General features: G+C 41.0%; 1 protein-coding gene across 1 annotated transcript in view; it reads left to right on the top strand.

The window, feature by feature from the left end:
• Window positions 1–23,443, top strand: part of LOC138293099 (complement factor H-like) — a 639,206-nt gene that overhangs the window by 462,392 nt on the left and 153,371 nt on the right. The window contains exon 21 of the mRNA XM_069232111.1: window positions 14,327–14,524. Coding sequence (XP_069088212.1) covers window positions 14,327–14,524 — 198 coding nt within the window. The remainder of the gene's footprint in view (window positions 1–14,326; window positions 14,525–23,443) is intronic.

Below are 23,443 nucleotides of genomic sequence, written 5' to 3'. Positions count from 1 at the left end.
AGGGTTGCCAGTTGTCGTCCCATTGGGAAGTGCTCATTGGTCTTTTCTGTGTTAAGCTTACAGCAGTTGCTCTTCATCCAGTCGGCGACACAGGTCATGGCGTTGCAGAAGCTTGTTCTGGTGGCGGCAGGGTCTTCAGTGAGCGAGAGGATGAGTTGTGTGTCATCAGCATAGGATACGATGTTGAGTCTGCAGGTTCTGACAATGTCTGTGAATGGAGTCAGGTGTTGAACTGTGTGGGGTCTGAGGGACGATCCGTGGGGTACGCCTCAGATGATGCTCTTGGGTTCTGATGTGAAGGGCAGCAGGCCAATTTTCTGTGTTCATCCAGTGAGGAATGAGGTGATCCTCTTGAGGGCGTTTCCCTGGATGCCAATACTGTTGAGTTTGTTGATGAGGGTGTGATGGCATACGGCAGTGAATCCCAACCTTTTTATCGCCGCGGACCGGTAAATGTTTGATAATTTTTCCGTGGCCCGCTTGTTTTGATTTAATAATTTTATTTTAATTGTATTTAAACATGCCTTCAGGATTTGAAGACCTCGGGCAGCCCGGTGCCGATTGATCCGCGGACCGGCACCGGTCCGCGGCCTGGGGGTTGGGGAACACTGGCCATACGGTGTCAAAAGCTGCAGAGAGGTCGAAGAGAACCAATGCTGCTGTTTCTCTGCGGTCGAGTAGGGATCTGATGTTTTCAATGACGGCAATCAGGGCAACCTCCATGCCGTGGTTGTCGCCAAAGCCGGATTGGGAGGTGCTGAGCAGGTTGTTTTTTTTCCAGGTAATCTGTGAGCTGTTGGTTGATGGCCATTCGAGGATTTTGGCAGGGAACGGAACCAGTGAGATGGGGCAGTAATTTTTGAGTTCGCTGGCGTTGGCAGAGGGTTTCTTCAGGAGGGTTCTGACCTCTGAATGTTTCCATTTGTCTGGAAAGGCTACCATGGAGATGGATGCTTTGAGGATGTTGGTGAGTTGTGTGCTGATTTCCTTGGATCCAAAGTTGAAGAAGTGGTAGGGCAGGGGTCTGAGGGAGCTCCTGAGTGGATGGAGGAAATGATGGCTGTAGTGGTTTGCTGGATGAGCTGAGTCCATGCTGTCATCGTGTGGCTGATGTCGGCTGGGGGGGGGTGGAGGTTGTTGAGGTTGAGTTTGGTAGGTTGGGGGTCAAAGTTGCTGTATATGGTGTTGATCTTACTGTGCAAGTAGTCGGACAGGGTGTCGTAGAGTTCTTGGGAAGGGCGGATGGTGTTCTAGGTGTCTGACGGGCAGAAGAATTCTCTGACTATGTTGAACAATTCCCTGGTGTAGTTGGTGCTGGTTTCAAAGCAGTCTGTGAGGGATTCTCTTCTATTGGTCTTGATTTGCTGGTGGTACTTGTGGAGGGCCGACTTGTAGGTAGCCCAATTTGTGAGGTCTTTGGTGGTGCACCAGTGTTTCTCTTTTGCAGTTTGTCTAGTGGTTTTGTTTGTTTTGGCAGATTTAATAAGGGCAACACTGTTGGCAGATTTGGTGATCCAGGCAGAGAAGTTCTGGACAGCTTTTTTCTAAATCTGCTGCTGCTTCGGGCTGTGCGGTTTTGAGGGACTGGGTCTCTGTTATTTTTCTCCAGATGCGGTGAGAGGCGCTGAGGGCAAGGTTGTGGTGTCCTGGAAACCTGTTATGGTGAAGTGGACGATGGAGAGGTCGGTCCAAGTGAGTTTGGTGGTGTGGCTGTATTTTATTCTGTTGTTGGACATGAAGCTGGTGTCAAGAATGTGTCCTGGGCTATGTGTCGGGTCCGGGACCAGTTGTGTAAGGCCGATATTGCTCATGCTTTCCAGGAAGTGGGTGGGATTTGAGTTGTTAGGGTCATGCAGGTGGCAGTTGAGGTTTCTGAGTAGGATGTAGCGCTTGGAGTCAATGGCTAGGGGGGGGGTGATGAAGTTGGAGATGGCATTGCGGAATGTGGGTCTGAGTCCCGGCGATCTGTATGTAAGTGTGCCTCTGATGGGTGTCCTGGAGTCGATTCAGAGTTGGAAGTTGAGGTGTTCCATGATGGGTGTGGTGTCATCTTTGGTAGCGGTGAACTGGATGTTTTCCTTGTGGATGATGGTGATGCCTCCTCTGTGTTTGTTTGTGCACTTTCGGTAAATCATTATATAGCTGTCTCGTGTTGCAGTAGTGATGCTGGCGTTGAGGAGGGGCTGAGCCATGTCTTAGTGATGAATGTAACGTGAGGGTGAGCGCGGTGATGGTGTCCCAGATTTCAGTGGCACATTTGCCGAGGGATCAGGCGTGGAGTAGGATGCAGTGAAGAGGTGTTCGTGGGCTTCAGGTCCTCCTTTGCATATATTTGCAAGACAGCAATTTGGTCATCTGTACATACTTTCACCAAACATTATGGTGCTGACATTCATGCAAAGAAAAAAAACACAAGTAGGCCAAATTGGTAAAAAAGTGGAAGACTGTAGATGCAGACAAAGGCCACTTATTTGTGGCCTTTGTTGATTTGAAATCTGCTTTGACCTTGTCTCGCGTGCCAAGCTTTGGGAGGTCCTTAGTACCACCGGTGTTCCGGGTTCCATGATTAACATCATCAAGGATCTTTATTCTGATAACTGTGCTAAAGTCCGCTGGGGTGCTATTGGCGATCTGACTCCTGCTTTTCAACTGCACGGGGTGTGAGGCAAGGCTGTGTCTTGGCGCCCACCTTATTTCTTTTGTTTATTAATGCCTCTTTGCCATACCTCTTAGACTGTCAAAGTGATGCCCCTAGCCTGGGCTGGCAGAAGAGTCCCTGTCTTCTGTTTGCAGATGATACCCTATTGTTATCACGTACTGCCATGGGCCTTTCTAGGCTGCTCTCCAGATTTCTGGAGTTTTGCATTGACCATGGGTTATCAATTAATTCAGCAAAGACAAAATACATGGTTTTTGGAGATATTAGGCAAAAAATGAAGAGGCCTGTATATCTAGATGGTGTCCCCTTGGAAAGGGTGGGAACCTTTGATTACTTAGGCATTAAAGTGGAAGATTCACATCTTTGGCATGCCCAATGCCAAAAATCTTTATTATGCCTGAAGCAGCGGGCGGGTGGAATTGTCAGATTTGCCTCTAGTTCTCCAAAATTTGCAATATCCCCTGCACTGGAAATATACAAAGCTCAAGCTAGGGGGGCCGCCTTATATGGAGCTGAACTTTGGGGCCATTGTAATTTGGCGAATCTGGCTAGGGTGGAAAATCAGTTTCTAAAAATGATGCTAAAGGTTCCATCGAGTACCCCATCCTTGCCCATTCGCCTGGACCTAAATCTTTTTTCATTTTCACAGATTGCTGCCCTTAGGCCCCTGCTGTTTTGGATTCGGTTGTGGACAACAGATGCCCTAACCCCTTTTCGGTGTGGCCTTCTCAACTTGGTGGGCCGTGATTCTAGTATTAAAACTAAATGGTGTGTCTTTGTTGAACAATCTTTCTCTTGGCTTGGCTTAGGGTCCTATTGGCATGATCCTATTTCTATTCCTAAAAATGCTGCACAGCTGTTAAAGGATGCTTTTTGTCATAATGTTCAGGTTGGACAATGTGTTAGTTCTATTCCATTGTCTATGTCCGACAATTTTTTACTTGTTAAATGTCATTACGAATTTGAGCCCTTTTTGGATGCAAAGTTATCTCCATTTGCTCATGCCCTTTTTATTAGGTTTAGGATCGGGTCTCTCCCTCTGTGCTGTTTTCCGTACAAAAGGTCGAGCTCAACTAATAGATCTAAATATTGCCCGATGGGTTGTAAAAGCGAAGAAACTGTTTCACACGTTTTCTTCCACTGTCAAGCGTATCATAAACAAAGAGCACTTTGGCTCATCCCGCTTTGCAAACAATTAGTGGTTAGATCCTGTCTCCACGCTGAGAGAATTTTAAAATGCGACCCGTCCTTCCAGATAGCTCTACCAGTGGCAAGATTTCTTGAGTCAATCTGGCGGTTGAGATTAGCAATTTTAAGGAACAAAACTGTGTAGTTATTGTTTAGTTTTACTTATGTATATTTACTTAACTTGGATGTATGAGTGTAGTCTTTGTTGTACAGGATATAGGCCCTCATTCTAACCCCGGCGGTCTCAGACCGCCGGGGCCAGGGTCGGCGGGAGCACCGCCGACAGACCGGCGGTGCCCCGCAGGGCATTCTGACCGCGGCGGTTTGGCCGCGGTCAGAAAGGGTAAACCGGCGGTCTCCCGCCGGTTTACCGCTGCCCTTAGAATCCCCCATGGCGGTGCAGCTTGCTGCGCCGCCATGGGGGATTCTGACACCCCCTACCGCCATCCTGTTCCTGGCGGTTCGCCCGCCAGGAACAGGATGGCGGTAGGGGGTGCCGCGGGGCCCTTGGGGGCCCCACAAAATATTTCAGTGTCTGCCTAGCAGACACTGAAATACGCGACGGGTGCAACTGCACCCGTCGCACCTTCCCACTCCGCCGGCTCAATTCTGAGCCGGCATCTTAGTGGGAAGGTTGATTTGCCCTGGGCTGGCGGGCGGCCTTTTGGCGGCCGCCCGCCAGCCCAGGGCAAATCCCAAAATACCCTCAGCGGTCTTTCGACCACGGAGCGGTATTTTGGTGGGGGAACTTCGGCGGGCGGCCTCCGCCGCCCGACGAAGTTAGAATCACCCCCATAGACTTTGGTTCGGTTTATTATGGATTATTTATAGATCTATGGAACTGATCCCTCATTTTATGTTGTGAGAATTTTAAAATGAGACTTATCCACCGAGACAGTTTTATTAATGGAAAAAAAAAAATTGTATTATTCTGACATCTGAGATTAGCAATTTTAAGGAGTAAGATTGGGGAACTAATTTTTAGACTTATTTATGTATATTTATCAAATTGGATGCGTGCTTGCTCCTCAGATATAGATATTGGTGTATTATATTTTTAACCAGCGCTGATTCATGGAACCAGTTTCCTTATTGAGTACACCCTTTCATTATATTAAGTGATGTTTATCTGGCTGTTTATTTTTTGTTTGTTTTTAAACTTGTTTTGTCCTTTTTAACTGTGTTTTTATTTTACTTTTTTAGTATCCCCCTTCTTTTAAGAAGCTCTCTTTCTCTTTTGCGTGTATTGTACTTTAATGGTTTGTTTTTTACTTACCGAAATAAAGTTAAATGAATGGTAAAAAAACAATATTTAATAGAAATGCAAGAAAGAAACCTCACTAAAACCATCAAGGTGTTAGGCAGTACAAAGGAAGGTTGCATAAGGGGGTAATCTTGAACAAAGCAGTTTGCTTGCCACTGCTCACACTATTCGTCATACAACAAGGCAAGTACACATTCCCTGTGTTTTTTTAGATACTTACTCAAGGTATTTGGGAAATCTTATACAAGGAGCTAATGCTTCATCTGAACAACATAAAGGAAGAAGAAAGATTTATTTCTCTAACTATATGGTAGGAGATGGAATACAGGTGAACTGCACAATGCATCGGCACAAAGCTTAAAAAATGCACAAGAACCGATTGAACAAATTTGGTAACTATCAGCAGATCTAACGTGCCCGTGCCTACCACAAAGTCTTATTACCCAGTTCCTCTGCGGCTTTATGTTGCTTTAGAATGCACTTAAAGATTTTTTGTAGGTGCATTTGAAACGCTTCTATGTCAGAAAAATTGGGTCTTCCATACACTACGCTGTTTCTTGGGAATGATGACTTATTTCCTAATTTTTCTTTAGTTACAAACATCGCTAAAGGCTTCGTCCAAAGATGCGCTCTATGCTTCAAAATATTGTTCAGAAAATAAGTTGTGGTGTTTCTTAGAAATGCTTACTTATTTCCCAATCGTTTTTTAGTTTCAAACATTGCTAAAGGCAGTACTGCAAAATCTTTAACATTGCTCAGAAAATAAGGCCTGGTATATTTTGCGAATGTTTACTTATCTCCCAATCTTTCTTTAGTTTCAAACATCAGCAAAGGCTTTTAGTCCAAAGATACGCGCTATGTTCAAAAGGTTTAATTCTGCGCAGAAAATAAGGCTGTGATATTTTTGTTAAAAAAAAGCTGTTGGGCTCTATTTACCAGTAGTCAACCAAGCAGTTTTTTTTTTTTCCCAAGCATCTATCATGTATGTATAAGAACCATTCAATAATGCGCCAGATGTCACTCATGTCTGGCTGCAAGAGAGTTCTTTTTTCACAGGCATTAAACTTTTAGGCACAAGACAAATTCCACGCAGCCCCATATGTAGCTCAGAGCTGGAACTCTTTGGCAAGGGTCTGTGAAGATAATAAAACCCCCTTTCATAGTTTACACATGGGAGCTCGACAACTGGGAAGCTTTGAGGAAGAGATTGAAAACATCATAAAGGTGGCCTTCATATTAAGCACAAATGCCTCATAAATCATAGGTGTATCTCCAGGTAGCCCATGTCTTTTTTGAAGCAGATATGCTAATTAGAAATTATTAATGAATGTTTATGTGTTTTGATTAACAAGACGTTGATAGAAAAATTTAATGTAGAGAAATTAATGTGCACGTTTGAAAATGTGCCCACGAAGAGTGGTTGTCAATGTTTACAAATTATATTAAAAATTACAAAAAATGCGTGAAATAATGAAAATGTGTAATAATAATGTAGTAATATGACATAGTAAGATGTATAACCTATGTTTTGCATTATATTGTAGAGTTAACTTAGCCGAAATTGTGGCCTAGTTGCCAGGCCTCATGCAGAAGCTGAATTATTAGCACACTGTACAGAAGTTGATGCGTTGAACTGACCAGGAGCCGCGTATGTTAATAAAGTCTGCTTAGCTAGAATTTTCTGCAATGTACCAGCGAACTGGAGATGATGGAACTAGACATGTAACAAATTTGGTGTAGGACAGACTCCGTGTACTTTCCCAGGACTCGAACAATAGAGACACTGACTGGAGCAGAAGAGGCATCATTTTCGATACCTGATGAGCCAGATGATGAGGACATCGTACAGTGAACCAATCAATGAACTGAGAACGGTGTAATATTAGAATTCATAGATTTGCTAAATTAATATTAATATCAATAACTGGTGATTGACTGACCAATTAGGAATTAGGGGGACCAATCAATCAATCAATCAATTTATGAAGCGCGCTACTCACCCATCAGGGTCTCAAGGTGCTGGGGGGGGAGCTACTGGTCGAATATCCATGTCTTGAGGCATCTCCTGAAAGTCAGGAGGTTCTGAGTCTGGCGTAGGTGGAGCGGTAGGGAGTTCCTGGTCTTGGCGGCGAGGTGAGAGAAGGATCTTCCTCCGGCAGTGGTGCGGCGAATGCGGGGGACGGAAGCGAGGGTGAGGCTGGCGTAGCGAAGCTGGCAGATGGGAGTGTGGAAGTTGAGTCTGTCATTGAGGTAGGTCGGACCTGTGTTGTGGAGGGCTTTGTGTGCGTGGGTGGGTAGTTTGAAGGTAATCCTCTTAGATGGACTGGGTAACCTTAATAAAAAGTCATGACAAGGGGCAAAAACTTCAGATGTCTGGGGTTAGGCGTGGACATTCAAAGAAATCAGAGATTCTGTCATTGGGCTCATGCTGTTGAGAGCCTGATGCGTTGCTGATTGATTGATGACCTGAAGATGAAGACTGACCTTGTTGCTGATCCATTCCATGGATAGGCAGCTATGACAATGTGATTGATAACTTTTGTGCCTTTTTGTTTCTAGGTACCAACTGCGCTGTTTAAATAGTTCTTCTCTTAGCTAGATGTTTTCCAAATTCATGTTCTAAATTGTTTTTGCATGAAGTCCCACATGCTGATGCTAATCTGGGTTAGGTAATGTTCCTTTGGGTGACTTGACAGTGACAAATGATTGACAAACTGATTGCTGAACTCTGCTATTGATGTTGATATATTCAACCTAATTTAGCTTATGCTGAAGCATTAGAGCATATGTTTTCTTAATTCTGATTTGATCATGTTATTGGCGGTCACTAATGGATTAACTTTGAGATGATTGAATAAAGTTTAAATTAATCCAATGGTTTAGAATTGTAACTAATAGGGAAAAAATTGTTAAGACGTTTATTGAGTTGTGGTTATTCATGAAATGTTGATATATTGTCTAATGTTTTAATGATTCTCTTAGTGGATATTGATTGGTTATCCTGAATATTGATATCATTGGTCACTACATGGCTAGGATACTCCAAAAGGTGCATCGGCCTATACGTGTCCCCTTGTAAGTTTACTTACTAAGGAACAGGCGCCCTAGCATCTTAGTTGCTCTTAAAGAAAGGACAGAGAGGCAGAATTACAGTTGTAGTAAAATAAAACAAGCATTTGTTAAGCAATGGATCTCGCATTTGCTTGACTTAGAGCTATTAGCATTGTAAAGTCTTAACCGGACTTTTCTTGCCACATAAACTGAAAATGAAAGTAAAACAGTTTCAACAAGCACTATTTAAAAAAGGGAAATATATATATATATATATATCTAAAAAAAAGGGAAATATATATATATATATATTTCCCTTTTTTAAATAGTGCTTGTTGTGTGGAGTAGTATACATATTTTGGCCCACTTTGAACAGAATAGTAATGTTTGTGTTACTACACACATATATATATATATTTATATATATATATATATCAAAATAAATAATAAGCTTTGTAGGTCCAAAGTGACCCTGCACTTTCACCACAGTAAGCACATAAAAATTATATTATGCTTATTCAACAGGCATATACACAATTGTAAGGCATAAACAATATTCTGAGAGCTTGCACAAACACAAAGGGGGTTGTAGCCCGAGCCAAAGGGATCTGGTTTAACCCATACCCATTGTGTTAAAACAAAACAAGTAGCATTTTCTGACTTCAACCACTAGATGGCAGGATACATGCATATATATGAATCTAGAAGAGTGAAGCTGCAAAACTAGTGTTACAGGTGAGTAGAGTAACTAGTTTATTCTCTGTAACCAACTATTTATGGTTGTTGCTTTGTAGATATAAATGTGCCACACGCCTCTCAAGTGGAGGGAAAGCAGGTAGTTGTTAGTTTGCTTAAATGAGCATTTCATACTTTGCTACACGTGCACGCAGGCACACCTATTACGATGTGGAAAAATCCAAATCTAAGGTAGAGTCTGCGTGTTGATGCATTATGGCTTTTGGTTAAGTGATTGAGTCATTTTTAAAATCGAAACTGAAAATGATGATGGAAATAACTTATAATATTCTAAACCCAACACCAGAAGGCAAGCAAGAAATCTATTCTACAATTAGCTCAAACAGTTGGTTACAGGTAAGTAATGTTTTGAATTAATTAGAGTCTAGAGCTGAAAGTACTTGCCCCTTCTAAAAGTAAAGCAACAAGGAGCGACTTGAGGCAACAATTGTTTACTCGATTTTTTGCCAAATGAAGTATTGTGATGGACTGTATTTAGTAAGTCTAATACAGAGAGTGCTGGTTCTGCCCTCATCAGTCTCATAACATTTGTTTTTGGTGCCCATTTGCACTGCACTCCCCTTTGTTTTTTCTATAGTTTTTTTGGGGGTTCCAAGTATCAAGTGAAAAGGTATTTACGCTTCAGAATTTTAATGTAAGCAGTAGCTCGTTTGGTTTGTTTGCTCTTTGATGAGGCCCTGGTGGCTCCTTTCACGCTCCTCACCCACAGACGGAATTATGTATTTTTGGAGCCATAAATCATGCCCTTGCTAAATATAAAGCAACATTGAAGCAAAATCAAATTATTATAATTTTTACCAACTACGGTATTATGATTGACTCTGTTTAGTCACCATTACTTAGTAGCTCTCTCGGTGCCATATAGAACAGGAGTCCAGGTAAACTGTTGAGATGTTATGGCTATTTTCCTTTGATATTTCTATCTTTGGGCCCTTTTTAACGGCATGGCAATGTCTTTGAAATATGATGCTGTACGTTCCAGTCAGAATGGCTGAAATCAGATCTACCAAGTTAATAGGTAAAAATGAGCCTTTAGGCACAAGTGCACAATTACTTCCCTAATTAGGAACAGTTCTAATTTTCCTCTGATGGTATGGCCAAAGTGCATCCCTTTCCTTGCTACTTCTATAAGTAGCCCTTGTGGACTCAACTATTACAGTTGTCGAGACTATCTACAGGGGCATCATAACTTTAATTATGGGTAGACCAAAGAAAAGCACTGCTGTTGTTCAAGGTTTCTCACTAGGTTGCACTAACTGCACCCTTCGTAGGCCTCTCCGAACCACCAGTGTAGTGAGTGTCTAGTCTACTTCTAGATTACCCTCATTCAGATATACTACTGACATTTATGTCCCTCAGTAGGCCTCCCTCTGTCACATTGAGCAAGTCTTACGGACTTCTGGGTCATTGTTGACTTGCCATTCACTATTCCTCAAGCTTCTACTGTTATACCTCTAGAACAAATGGCCAAGCATCTTCATTGCATTAGCCAAAGCATAGCCTGTTTTTGACACAATGAGAAAATCCTCACTTCCTTAAAAGGAATAGCGCAATTCAATTTCGCAACCAAAAATGTTCCTGTTTGCACTTTATTTTATTAGAATATAACAAATACCACTGCCTCTCGCTTCATTACCACTTACCCTCTAATCATTTCATAATCCAATCACTCCAATACTGACTCCCTCTCTTCGCCTCCATTGCCACCTTACATTACATGCAATTTGTTAATCAACTTCCTTTTTTCTCTAAACTCTCCCTCTAAACACTCTCACTGAGCCAACATGTTACCCTCATTCCTTCTCTTACACACTCTCATCAATTCAACATATCTTAAATACTGAGCCCAACTTGTTGACTCTGTTTCAGTAATCCTTTCAAAGTCCCACACTCTTCTTTAAGTCCCCCAGCCCTTCTACAGCTTTCTCCTGCGTCACTTGTATTCTCTACCTCTCTGTACACATCCCAAAAGCGCTAATTCAATTAGTTAATACATTCATAATCTTCCAACTGCTTTGTCCCATTCTTCTTCCGCTATCTACTTTCCCAACCTCCCTATACTCACTTCATCCATGGTGCTACCAATGAATGTCCTCATCCCATCAATACCTATAAAGTCACAAATATGCTTCCTAGACTAACTCAATGACCGAAGTAATAGATATTCTACCGCCTAACTGTGCCCTATTACCAACTTCAGAACTGTACCACCGCCCAACAGAGAACACTTCAGCTGGTCTAGCTACTGTTGGGACCTCAGTGTACTTTGGATAAAATGCCAATAGTGAAGGCAACTCTTGATTATTACAAAATTCCAGTACTCAATCTGATTTGATTAATAACAAACTCCAAATTTGCCCAAAATTGATTTCAACCACCTATCATGCATGCCAATCAATGTGAGACCCATAAGAAAAAACAGTCTTGTATGCATGGACTACTAGCAGACTTCAAACCTGATCTGTGCCTAACTGAAACCTAGCTTAGCGAAGATTCAGGTACTATATTTCACAAAACGATACCCAATGGACATCTATCCCACTTGTAAACTGACCTTATATTAAGACTGATCAAGGTTTTACACTTCACACAATGAGCCTGCCTTCATCAATCATTAAGGTATTCATTGTTTCAGATAGGAAATCATTACTAGTTACCTCCTTTACATCTGCAAAGTTCTCAACTTCACTCCTCTTTATGTATTTACTACCACTTTGCAATACTGCTTTCACTACTAACTCTAGTATTGATCACAAGTACTTATGCATTATACTGGATCTCAAGATTTGCTTGGACAAACCAGCACTATATCAGAGCTCCTGCCTACTGTGAAGCCTTGAAGTTCTTGACTTCCAACAACTGGTCACTAGTGGCACCGATTCAGATGACCCTGCCCTTGTCACCATATTTGCCCCAACAAACTTAACCTCAGAAAGTGGAACCAGGCTTATATTTGTAATGATCATCACAGCATTAATTTCTTACACACAGTCTGATGGTAACAAAATGTACTAAAACTATGACACTACCATAGATATCAGATTGTGAAAGAAAATTTATGTAATCTCATTCCAGGAATCCTTGTCTGCCTCTCCATTGCTTAACTCAAAAACAGCTGTAAAACAGTCCTACCAGGACTTAACCAGGGTTTTCAATATTGTTGCAACTCTGAAATCCACATATCGGCATCTAATTAGAAGAATAGCAGGTTAGTTCAACTCACCTGTAAAAAGATTAAAAAAACAGAAGACACATACCTCAAAAAGACTTTAGATAAAAACACTCAATGTAGATGTTAAAAATGGCACCAACAAACATACAGTATCTACATGAAAAAGGACAAATGGAGCCACTATGTACAATGCATCTTGGAGGTTGCTTGACCAGCTAAAGAGCTTTTCAGAATAATCAATAACTTCTGTTGTCCAACTAGCACTTTAATATCTATATCTCTGTATGTGAGAACATAGCAAACCACTTCACCTAGAAAGCCACAAAACTTACTTCCTTTGAAAATACAGCACCCTCTTTGGCAAACCCTCCCTTCCAAACCAGGCTACTTTTATGCTTAAACCGAAACAGTGTTCATTAAACCTACAAACAAAAAATGAAGCCATCGATATATGTAAAGCCACTTTAAACATGTCTGGTTTCCTAGCAAACCCTTGCCTATCAAACATTTGAAATCAATTTAGCTTGAGGCCTTTTCTGTAATACCAACAAATGAGGGCATGAATTCCTCCCAAGTGACCTGAAAACAAATATTTAATCTATTCTAAAGAAACATGTACTCAATCTCTCTTGCACAACTAATTAACAGCTTGTAGCCAACACATCTTTCCTATATAAACTCACTGAAAAGGGAAGCTTCAACAGATAGCAGCCTTCATCAACCAAAGCAAACTTATGTCCGGCGGAATTAAATCATCATGGATATCTGTCTCAGGCAACCTCAATACTGCTGTTTACAGCAATGGGGTTGCTACCTTATAACTACCTCAATTGTGATCAACTTTTGACATAGTTGATACTCAGCTGTTAGCCCAAAGATTGTGGCACTGAGACACACGATATAGTACTCAAATAGATACAATTGTTCCTTATAGACAGGCCTTAATACTGTCTTGCTACCTTCATTCATTTATTCACCTTACATTGGTTCAGCAGAGACTCCCCAGGGCTCAGCTATCACACCTTTACGCTTCAATATATACCTAGCCACTCGCCAGAAACTAGTCAACTCTCTCAGTCTTATCTAATACAACTGTGCTGACCACACCAATGGCATATCAAAAGTCAAACAGCCCTCACAGGTAAAAATTGTATGACTCAGTCAGTGCATTTTAGCTATGGAGCAGTAGTTTGTTGGGAGTCACTTCACGCTCCTCAAAAATAGACATACTCACCTATGGACCAAGGCAAACTACATGTCATCTTGGCCCATTGAATTGAGCCAGCCACTTATCAAGACACCTGAAGTGAAAAACGTGAAGTGAAAATGGCCTCCAACATTTTTCTTTAAACCCATATAAGCAAAGTAACCTAAAAGACTTTCTATACATTGGAATTCTACAACAGATTTAGCCCTACCTAGGACTATACAAACAGACGCTACATGTTACTCATTACAAAATTAATTGCTCAACTACAAAGAATGCAGAAGACTGTGGGTAGACAAGTTTTCATCATAAACAGGTGGAATCATATTACCCATTACGTCAAAACACTACATTGGTACATTGGTTATGAGTGGCTAGGAATCTATCCTTTAAAGCCCTTTGCATTGCTCACCTGTCAATCTACAGTCTGGGACATAGCTCCCTATGATCAAAACTTGGACTGTACAAACAAAAGGGAAATCTCATATCAAAAATGAACTCTCTGCTGATACCTCCTACTTACTATGAACCCCACATAAGAATTAAATGCTTCTACGTTTAGATATACACATTAGGGATTAAATTGCCAAGGGAAATCAAGTCAACATCCAAGAATTATATTTTCCCATCCATATACCACAGAATCAGAATCTTTGACTCCTCACCTTCAGAGAAGCTTGTGCCCTCCACTATAGTTACTAAATTATACAGTTGCTGCAATACAATACAATGCAATCTGAAATTAGAACTTATATGCACTAAAGTTAGAAGAGTGTTTAAAAGTCCACAACTCCTTGTTACTTCTAGCACAAACCAAGAGTTATAATAAACCAAATGCACTCTGCATACAAGTTCATATTTTCATTTAATATCTTTCATATTAAGCTTTTTATCTAAAACAGCCTATGTACATGTTATTATAATTGCAATACAGTACTGCAATAAACTATTCTATGTTTTTCATATTTATCTTTGTATGAAAAGGTAATATTTTATGAATGTATGACTTTGTTTTACATCACTTTGCAGCACCGTGTCAACTCACTGAAGATGAAATTACGAAAAACAATTTAGAATTATATCATTCTGAAGACATCAGCCAAGCTGTTAAGCACAAGACATCAATACCCTTTAAGTGTAAAGAGGGCTACATCACTGACCCACATTTACAACTCTTTGGACAGTGTAAAAACGGGACAATAACATATCCGTCATGTGTTCTAGATAGTAAGTAATCTGTTTTGATTATTAGCATTTTATGGGAGCTATATGAATATTGTTTTATTTATGTATTCACCCTCAATATTTTTTTATTTATTTGATTGGTAACACACAAACTTGTGGCCAAGGCAACCTTGTATAACTGGTATGAAGGTGGTAGAGTTTGCATTCCATGTGGCCATATTGGGAGATGATGGTGAGCTAACATGAGGTCAGGGTCGCTGCCCCAGAGGGGTTGCTTTGGAGAAAGATTATAGGTGGCATGTTTCTATCAACAGTTTTGACTTCAGTGCATTTATTGAGAATGTTAAGCCGGAAAGGTATGCACTATTCTTTCTAAAGAGTACCAAAGAACATTTTTATTGGATCTCTCTGTTCGTCCCAGGTTTCTTTCTAATGAATTAGTAATTGTTACTCAGACTGATGATGCAAAATCAAAGATTGTTTCCTGAAGCATATCGAGTGGTTAATTTTTAAAAATGGGAAGGAATTAAAAGGAAATTCATATAATATACAGTACATTTGAATGTTACTCTGTTCAACTGGGAGCCAATATAATTTTTTCATGTGAGAGAAAATGTGGCTGTATTTTCTTAGGATTAAGCCTTGTCTCACCACATGCTTCTTTAGTTGCTGACTTATCTGATTTTCAATGTTTGGAGCACTCATGTTAACTAAATTAAATGAGTTGAGCCTTGATAATAAAAGTGTATTTGTGATTTTAATCTTCTCAGTTTGCCCAGGTAAATGTTCTTTAGACCTGAAGAAAGTAGCTGTCTGAAATATTCACTATGTGCATACCCTTTTTGATGTTCACAAACATTCAAACAAAAAACATGGAAGTGACACACTGCGCCTCCTCCACATTTGGCATGATTGAAGGATACAACTTGAAAGAACATGATCACAAATCCTGTGATGCACACAACACCACAACAAAACATATGGTGTTCAAAGCATTGTGCTGTACAGTACATTCCCTGGACGTGTCCCAGGTGAAGAGCTCATACCTTTGTGGGCTATAAACATACATCTTGTGAGACACACAACACATCATTGACAAGTATAACATTTTGATTTTCACCATTGTGCATCATTTTGTATGTTTGTGAACAATACATAAACAAGACACCTAAGTGAAACTACCCACATCTTAAAGTCAGAGTGAGCAATGTGCCGTGGTGAATGATAATCACATATAACTTGACCTGCACCGCACCTATGACATATTGGGGTTTACTGTGCCCAAATCACTTTGTAAAATTTTTGTTGTTCATAAACATTGCTCTAAACGAAAGCAATGTACACAAACACTGAATATAAATAAATAATAAGTACAAATATTATTTTAGTTTTAAACAATATCAGTAGACCTAAACAATGGTGGGTTGCTAGGAGACTAGGTTGAAGCTGTAGTCCAAACAGAGGACTTAAAAATGTCTCCTCGACTTGATGTCAGTACTCATGAGACCCAAGACAATAGTTGAAGATGATAGTCTTCCACTCATCAACATCTTTAACATCTGCACAGAGCATAGCTTAACAATGTAGCAGATCACAGACAGCAATATTGCAGTCCTTTGTACTGCTGTCTGTTAGCACAGAAGGAGATTATCCACCTTGGTCTACCATCTGTGAACTTATATCCTTTGCAGCTGCAACAGAAGTGAAAGGTCTAGCGCCACCCTCTTCCTCCACAGTTTGTAATAACAATTCAACACAAACCTGACCACCTCCACAAAACTGGATACTTATCCCACCAGAATGTTCATGCTGGCACAAACTATGCAAAGTGCATTCCCAATGCTGTGATTGCATGTGTTGGAAACACTTAAGCTCAAAGCATGTGTTGGAAACACTTAAGCTCATTAGCACTTAATACCAGCACAGGAAGACTTTAAGATGGTAAGGAACCTTAAGAAATGCCTGTGCCTGCTGTAAAGATCTGAGCGTAGCATGTATGTCATAAGCTGATATGCTTGTTAGCAAGATAGCTTACTGTATTCATGTGCACACTGCAGTTGTACAAAGCTGCAGTTCTTAGGTTATCTTTTATATTCAACAACACACAACATGACACAATACACGGAGAATATATTTATGTTATGTTTATTAAAGTAGAATACTGTAAAGACAGCTTCTGACCACTTGGAAGCGTTATTTCCTACCATGATGTTAGCATTTAATGATTTTACCTGACGTTTTAAAACAACACCTTGCTAAGGGTTTTCTGTACTTTTAATACTTTTCCTTGTTTAAAGTAAATTCTGCTTCATTTACAAAGAAAGCACTTCCAGGAAAGATTTTTGGCACTTAAAATGATGAAATAATGATATGATTTATGCTACTTAGATGCAAATGAATGCCAGTTAATCTAACTGTAAAATGATGGACGACTACCTGAGGTAGAATAAGCTCTCCCAACTTATCATAACCTATCTTGGTTCATTGGAAGCAGTCATTGCCCCCCCACAAAGTAGTGCACCGCCTCTGGATTCAGCTCTGATGGCTGCCTGCGTGTTCCCAACAGTAAACAGCTGCGCCCAAGGCAGACATTCACACAAAATCGTAAGGGACGGCTTCTTTATATAACTGCTGCTGATAACCATACTACTGGTGGCAGGTACATATGCTGTGATGGAGAACACAGTGAGAAATGGCTTTTTTCTTATTTGCAAACATAAAGCTGATTGTCCGTAAACAGTAATAAAGTTTAATACTTTAATACTGATTTTGTATTTGTTTGTCATACACTGTGAACCATTCTTTGTTCCATCCCATTCTAAGGTGGTCTGGTGAGCTACCAAATGTTGTAAAAGTAGATGAAACTTTGTTTTTGAAAAATGAACAATTTTGTCACTGAAATGTGTGCAAACATCGGTGTTATGTTTGCACACATTGCACATATTTAAAACATATTGCAATTCAAATTACATAGTGAATATGTACAAAATGGGTAGCTGTTAAGAGACCATTTGTGTTTGATGAATATATTTACAAAGAGGTGATTAGAGTGCTTGAGTGGATAGTCTACAGGTTCTACAGGAGGGCAGAGACCATGGCCTCCACCAACGTGACTGAGCACCATCCACCTCATTTAGAAATCCCTGCCTGCCTGATGGGGATTTCTGTGCTTTGTAGGGAACCACTGCAGTTCCAGTCAAAGAACTCAGGTTTTGCCAAGAGGGACAAAGGCAGGAAAAAAGAATGCCCTTTGCCCCATATTCAGTAGAGCAGGATGAATTTCTCTGTGACCTGATGCTCTTGGCAAACAGGCTGACAGGCCAGAGGTTTACAAAGGAATAGCCAGCACAGGCCACATTGGTTTAATCAAAAAGCTTCCCTGATATCTAAATAAATAGAGCAGGAGAAACACATGTTTAGTTGGGCTGGTGCACTTCCAATTTACAGCTACCACTACCGCGTTGCCAAATTTTGAACAAAACTGTAAGGACCAGCTGTACAAAGGAAAGTGTTTGTGATTACTCCATAGCGAATCTTTGCAATTCTCTATTTGGTAACTGCAAACAGCAATGTACAAATGTGTGTTTGATACATTTTGTGATTTCCAATGGGGTGCAAATATACTTACCTCATGAATATTCATGAGGAAGGTCTCTGTTTGCCACCCAAATGGGAATCTCAAAAATCAAAGGAATGGTGGCCTGTGTTTAATTTTTAGAAAGTGTTTCAAAAAGAAAAATTGAAAGTTTTCTTTTCATTTTTTAAGAGTAGGAAGTGGTCCGTGGGGCAATTTCCTACTCTTAAAAACATATTTTTCCAAACATTCTCAAAGGAGAAGAGGTCGCTCGGGGACCTTTTCCCTTTTGCGAATGGGTTACCTGAAGTAGGTGGTAAAATGTGAATGTTTTGCGACTGCATTTCAGTCACAAAACTTTCATACATACCACTGCAATTCAGTATTAGAAAGGGATGCCCTAGGCACGCCCCTTCCTAATGCCAAATTGCAAACTCAAATTGTGATTCTGTAACAGGTTACCGAAATGCAATTTGGGCTTGGTACATACAAAAATGGCTTTTTTATTTGCAAACGGGCCGATTCTGTGAATCAGGCCATATGTAAATGAAAAAATACTTCATACATGTGGCCCTAAGTAACATATTTGATTGACACTTTATGCAGAGACTGTAGTACCAGGGGTGCTGATTTAACTAGGGGTGTGGAAGATGATTCAGCATTCCCATATAACGTTAATGGCGTTCAGAATCAGATGAACAGTTAGTAGGCCTTTAATTGTTATATTTGGAACATTTGTTGCACATTCAAAAACAATGTCAAATGTCTTTGCCAAAATGCTGCTTTTTCTCATAACTGGAGATCTGTGCTTATCGTTCCTTTGTATGAGAGCTACGTTAAATAAAGCATTTTCTAACTTGAACCTAGTGACACGCATGCTAAGCTGGAGTGAAAAGGAAAACTACAGTATAACAAACATTTTGTAACACACATAACATTTGATTGTGTTACAATACTGAACTATCCAAAAATACTTATTAACTACAAACGAAGTTCAAATGAAGCTTATTGTTTCTTAAACTTTAGTATGATTTGAGAAAGTTTTCTCTAGAGCCAGGATAAAATGAAGCATATTGTATAATGAGGCATGAGGTTGCTTTGTATCATTTGTGCAGCGATAAAGGACTCTGACCTTTTTATTTCTCCCTAACCTGCACTAGCTATATTTGACAGCGACACAAACACCAAACACACTGTAAATTGTGATATATTAGGCAAGGGCAAAGTATTTTGGGCAGATAATGCAATTTATCTTCCATTTTTAGATTCTGGCTCTTATTTAGAAAATGTGCAGAAATGAAGTTTGTGCACATATCATGTGTGCACATTGTGTTTTGTCAGTAAAGTCACCTGTGTGGTGTTGTTTTACCACATATGTATCAAGGTATAAACATCTAAAGATATGCAAAGCTATGCAGGGAATATGGTAATCGTGTTACTACAGTTCAGGCTTCAATTTCACTTGCATTATGTGCACTGTTAGGTTTTAGCTTTCAATCTGTACACACAATGAGAAGTACTGTATTCATCTTAACTTTGTGACATTCCACATTTTTAAGTGTATCACATAATTACAGATTCTTCACATTGTGTATAATCCCAGGCACCAGACTAAATTAGGAGACTTTTCTCAGAAATGTCCTTACTCGTGGACAGGTGGAGTCACGCGCCTCTGCATTGGGTCCGTCAAATCCCAGGTGCGATGACCAGCCACTATGTAGCTACCACCTCCACTTGACATCAGTTCCTTTCTTTTTGCTCTTTCCAACATGGACCAGGATCTTTTTCCCTCACATGCTGTCAGGCCTGGCATTTTTCTCTATATTTGTTTTCTAGCGAGGGACATGTCCCCTCTAAAATCAACAGGTTCTAAACCATATAAGGACTGCCATAAACAGATGTCAATGATGGACTCCCACAAGACCTGTCTCTAGTGTCTGGGCTCCAAGCACGATTTGACGCTGTGCATCAGATGAGCGAAGGTGAACCTGAAGGCTACTCGAGACTGTGAAGCTAAGCTCTACGTTGAGGAGCATTGACAAAAGACAAAGATAGCCTGATCCCAGTCGAAGTCAAGGGCACAGACATGCTCTCGAGATTATTCACCTTTAAAGTCATGATTATCCGATAAGTCATATAAGTCTAAGAAACACAAGAAATCAAAGCACAGCTCCCCTTCATTCTACCATTCTGGTCATGAGAAGTTGTGTGATACCTCGGGTAGCAACCCATTCCTGCCTTTGTCTAAATGTGCCACAACTTCCACAGGTCATTGGCGACTCCACAACAGCTCAGAGAGAATCAAGGAGACCATTGACAGGATATTTGGTGCCTTATCGTATCGCTCTGGAATACTTTTGGATCCCTTTGATCTGAGGTGGCCTCCAGTCAGTTTGCCACCAGCAAAGCCATCCCCAACACCGATTAGTTCACTCTGCCCCATCTCAGTGCTGTCCAGAGTCCAGGCACGCTGCAAACCGGATGCCACTTACGGCGACACAACCAATGCCACACACCTGATTGTGAACGCAAATGCTGCCAATGCTACCAATGTTGGAGTGGGAGAAGAGAGCCATTTGGGATGCTGAAGATCAACTACCACTGCCTAAATGGAGGTCATAACCACCACAATACACTCATTCTGACTACGAGACAGTACTGCACCAATTAGAAAGGCCTGACCTTGGTGATGACAACAAATGGCTGCCAAAAACATATTTCTTGACCTGCAGGAAGCTAATGGAATTGATAGACTGGCCTCCATTCATGCATTCCAACTACAGATACAGCAGAATTTGCCTCTTTTGCCACAGTGATAAGAAGAGCAGCAGAAGTATTAAATCTTTTGCTACCAACTACCAAGGTAAAGGCCAATATCCTGACAGAAGTCCTTCACCCAGGAGAAACATCTTCCAGAGCTTCTCCTACCTTTTAATGAAGCTCTGACAAATACATTCCTGAAAACATTGGCACAGCCAGGATCTGGCACCAAAGTTAATAGGCAGATAGCAAGGCGGTATAGGCAAAGCCTGATCCTTGGGACCCAGAATTTGTCCTTTAGCATTCTTTCCCAGAAAGCCTTGTTGTGCAGGCATCTTCAAGTAGAGTAAATTCAAATACGTTTTAGACCACTTCCTCAGATACAGTCGAAAGACATGGAGCAATTTGCCATGCCATCAGATTGGCATCCACTAACTTTAAACTACAGGATATTGACTTCATTCTCACGACACACAGTCTTGAAGGTAATCAAGACACTAATGACACTAATGACAATGCTAGTGCCACTCTACTAGGTTTTACAGTAGATACTGCACCATCCAGTGGTTTAAAAAATAAGTCTAAACTCAATCCAAAAATGCCTTCTGGGGAGATATTTGCTTGTGTTGTGGGAAATGGTCGCAGACATCTTGAAAACCACCCCAGATGACATTTGCCCCATTCTAAAATGCCTAAACCAGCATGGCCAGGATGCAATGAAGAACTCCATCCAGTCGGACTTGTGCATTATCGACTGCTTAGGTAGGGCAGTCGGGACCAGTGTGGTGCTTTGATACCAGGCTTGGATTTGCTTCATAGCTTTTTGTGCAACATCTAACAGTCACGCATAGATATACCATTTGATGGCACACGCCACTTCAGAGACAATTCAGAAAAGCAGCAGCACATTCTCTTTGGTTGGCAAAGCCTGTACAACAATTTCAGAATAACTATGCTAATTTTGAGGCTTCAGAAGAGGGTTGCAAATGAGGCAGCATCAGACCGTGCCTCAAAAGCAACAGGCTGCATGTTTTTTTCGAGTCAGAGACTGGGGATCTGACCACCAGCGTCCATGACCCCAGATGCAGTGAACTACTAAACCTCTCCCCTTGCATCTGGTGCAAAACAGATTTAATTTTGCCTTGACCATGCAAAGTTGCCCATTAGGTTATATTACCCTTCACTTCCCTGGGTTGAAGAACATCATGTACTACCAGTGGATGCTCCTAATTGTCCACAATGGTTATTTGCTTCTCTTTTTGGCACTCTCTGTGACATGTCTCCTACACCACAATACCTCCCAAAGGACACTTGTCCATGCTCTAAAGAATGTTTATAGCTCTCATGGCCAAGGGAACCAATGAAAGGGTTCTGACATCAGAAATCTGGACTGGTTACTAATTCCATTACTTTTTGGTGCCACAAAAGGGTGGAGGTCTCCATCCTATCCTCGATATACCTCCTTTGAACTTCTTCCTCTGGAAACCTAAGTTCAAAATGCTCATCCTGGCCAAAGGTTTGTTTGCCCTAATCCAGAAGAGTGGATGGCGGCTTTGGGTCTGCAGGATGCAGGATACCTACTTCCACATTCCTATCCTGATGATCAGAAAGGACCAGGCCCTGGCCCAAGTCATCCTAGTGGCCCCACTCTGGGCTAGCGAGTGTGCTATCTGGAACTTCCAGATATGAACATCTGTACTCTGATCTGGCTACCTCTTTGGGAGGACTGTCTTTCATAGCAGTAGGATAACAGGGTAGTATCCTGCACCCAAAACTATGAAACCTGCACCTCCGTTAATAGAGATCGAGCAGCAATAGGTGATGGCTTTTGACATTTCTTCTGAAGCAGTTATTGTTATACTGACTGCCAGGTGTTTCTCCACCAAAACTGTTTATGCAAGACACTGGGAGAAGTCTGTTGTATGGTGTTTAACCTTTACAGGCATACTTTGCTGACATACTGTTATTCTGTCTTTCCTTAGCCCAGCAAGGCCTAGCTGTAGCAACAGTTAAAGGTTACTTGCAGCCAATTGGGCCTATTTAATGTCTCCCTGATGCTCCCCATTTGAGCCAATGCATACTTGTTCCCTGAGTCTTATAACACTAAATATGGCATTCTTATTGTGATTATTGTTGCTCATCACATGAGTGAATTACAGTCACTCTCAGCCCAGCAGCCATATACCACCTTTTTCCCCTGATAAGTAAGTCCTCAGAGCGAAGGCAGCATTTCTTGCAAACTTTATCACACCGTTCTATGTTGGGCAGTTTATCACCCTGCCAGCTCTCTATGGCCCGCCTTACCCATCTACAAAGGAAGAAAGACTCCATTAATTTGACCCAAAAAGAGCTCTAAGCTACTACATCAACCGGACCAAAGAACATCTGGTGAGCAATCAGACTTTTTTAGGGTTCTTTGGGACAAAAAGGAGAAAAATGTCCAGGAAAGGACCATTTCCAGATGGATTGTCTTATGTATCAAGATCTGTTATGGACTGGATAAGAAGCAGCATCCAGAGGCCCTACATGCTCATTCCACCAGAGCAAAAGCTGCTACAACTGTGCTTGTGCACCAGTCTCAGGTATTTGCCTGTCAGCTACGTGGGCATCATTCCACATGTTCATAT

This window comes from Pleurodeles waltl, chromosome 4_2, assembly GCF_031143425.1.
Source record: "Pleurodeles waltl isolate 20211129_DDA chromosome 4_2, aPleWal1.hap1.20221129, whole genome shotgun sequence".
NCBI lineage: Eukaryota > Metazoa > Chordata > Amphibia > Caudata > Salamandridae > Pleurodeles > Pleurodeles waltl.
The sequence above is the reverse complement of the archived record's forward strand: the minus strand, read 5'-3'. Positions and strand labels throughout refer to the sequence as shown.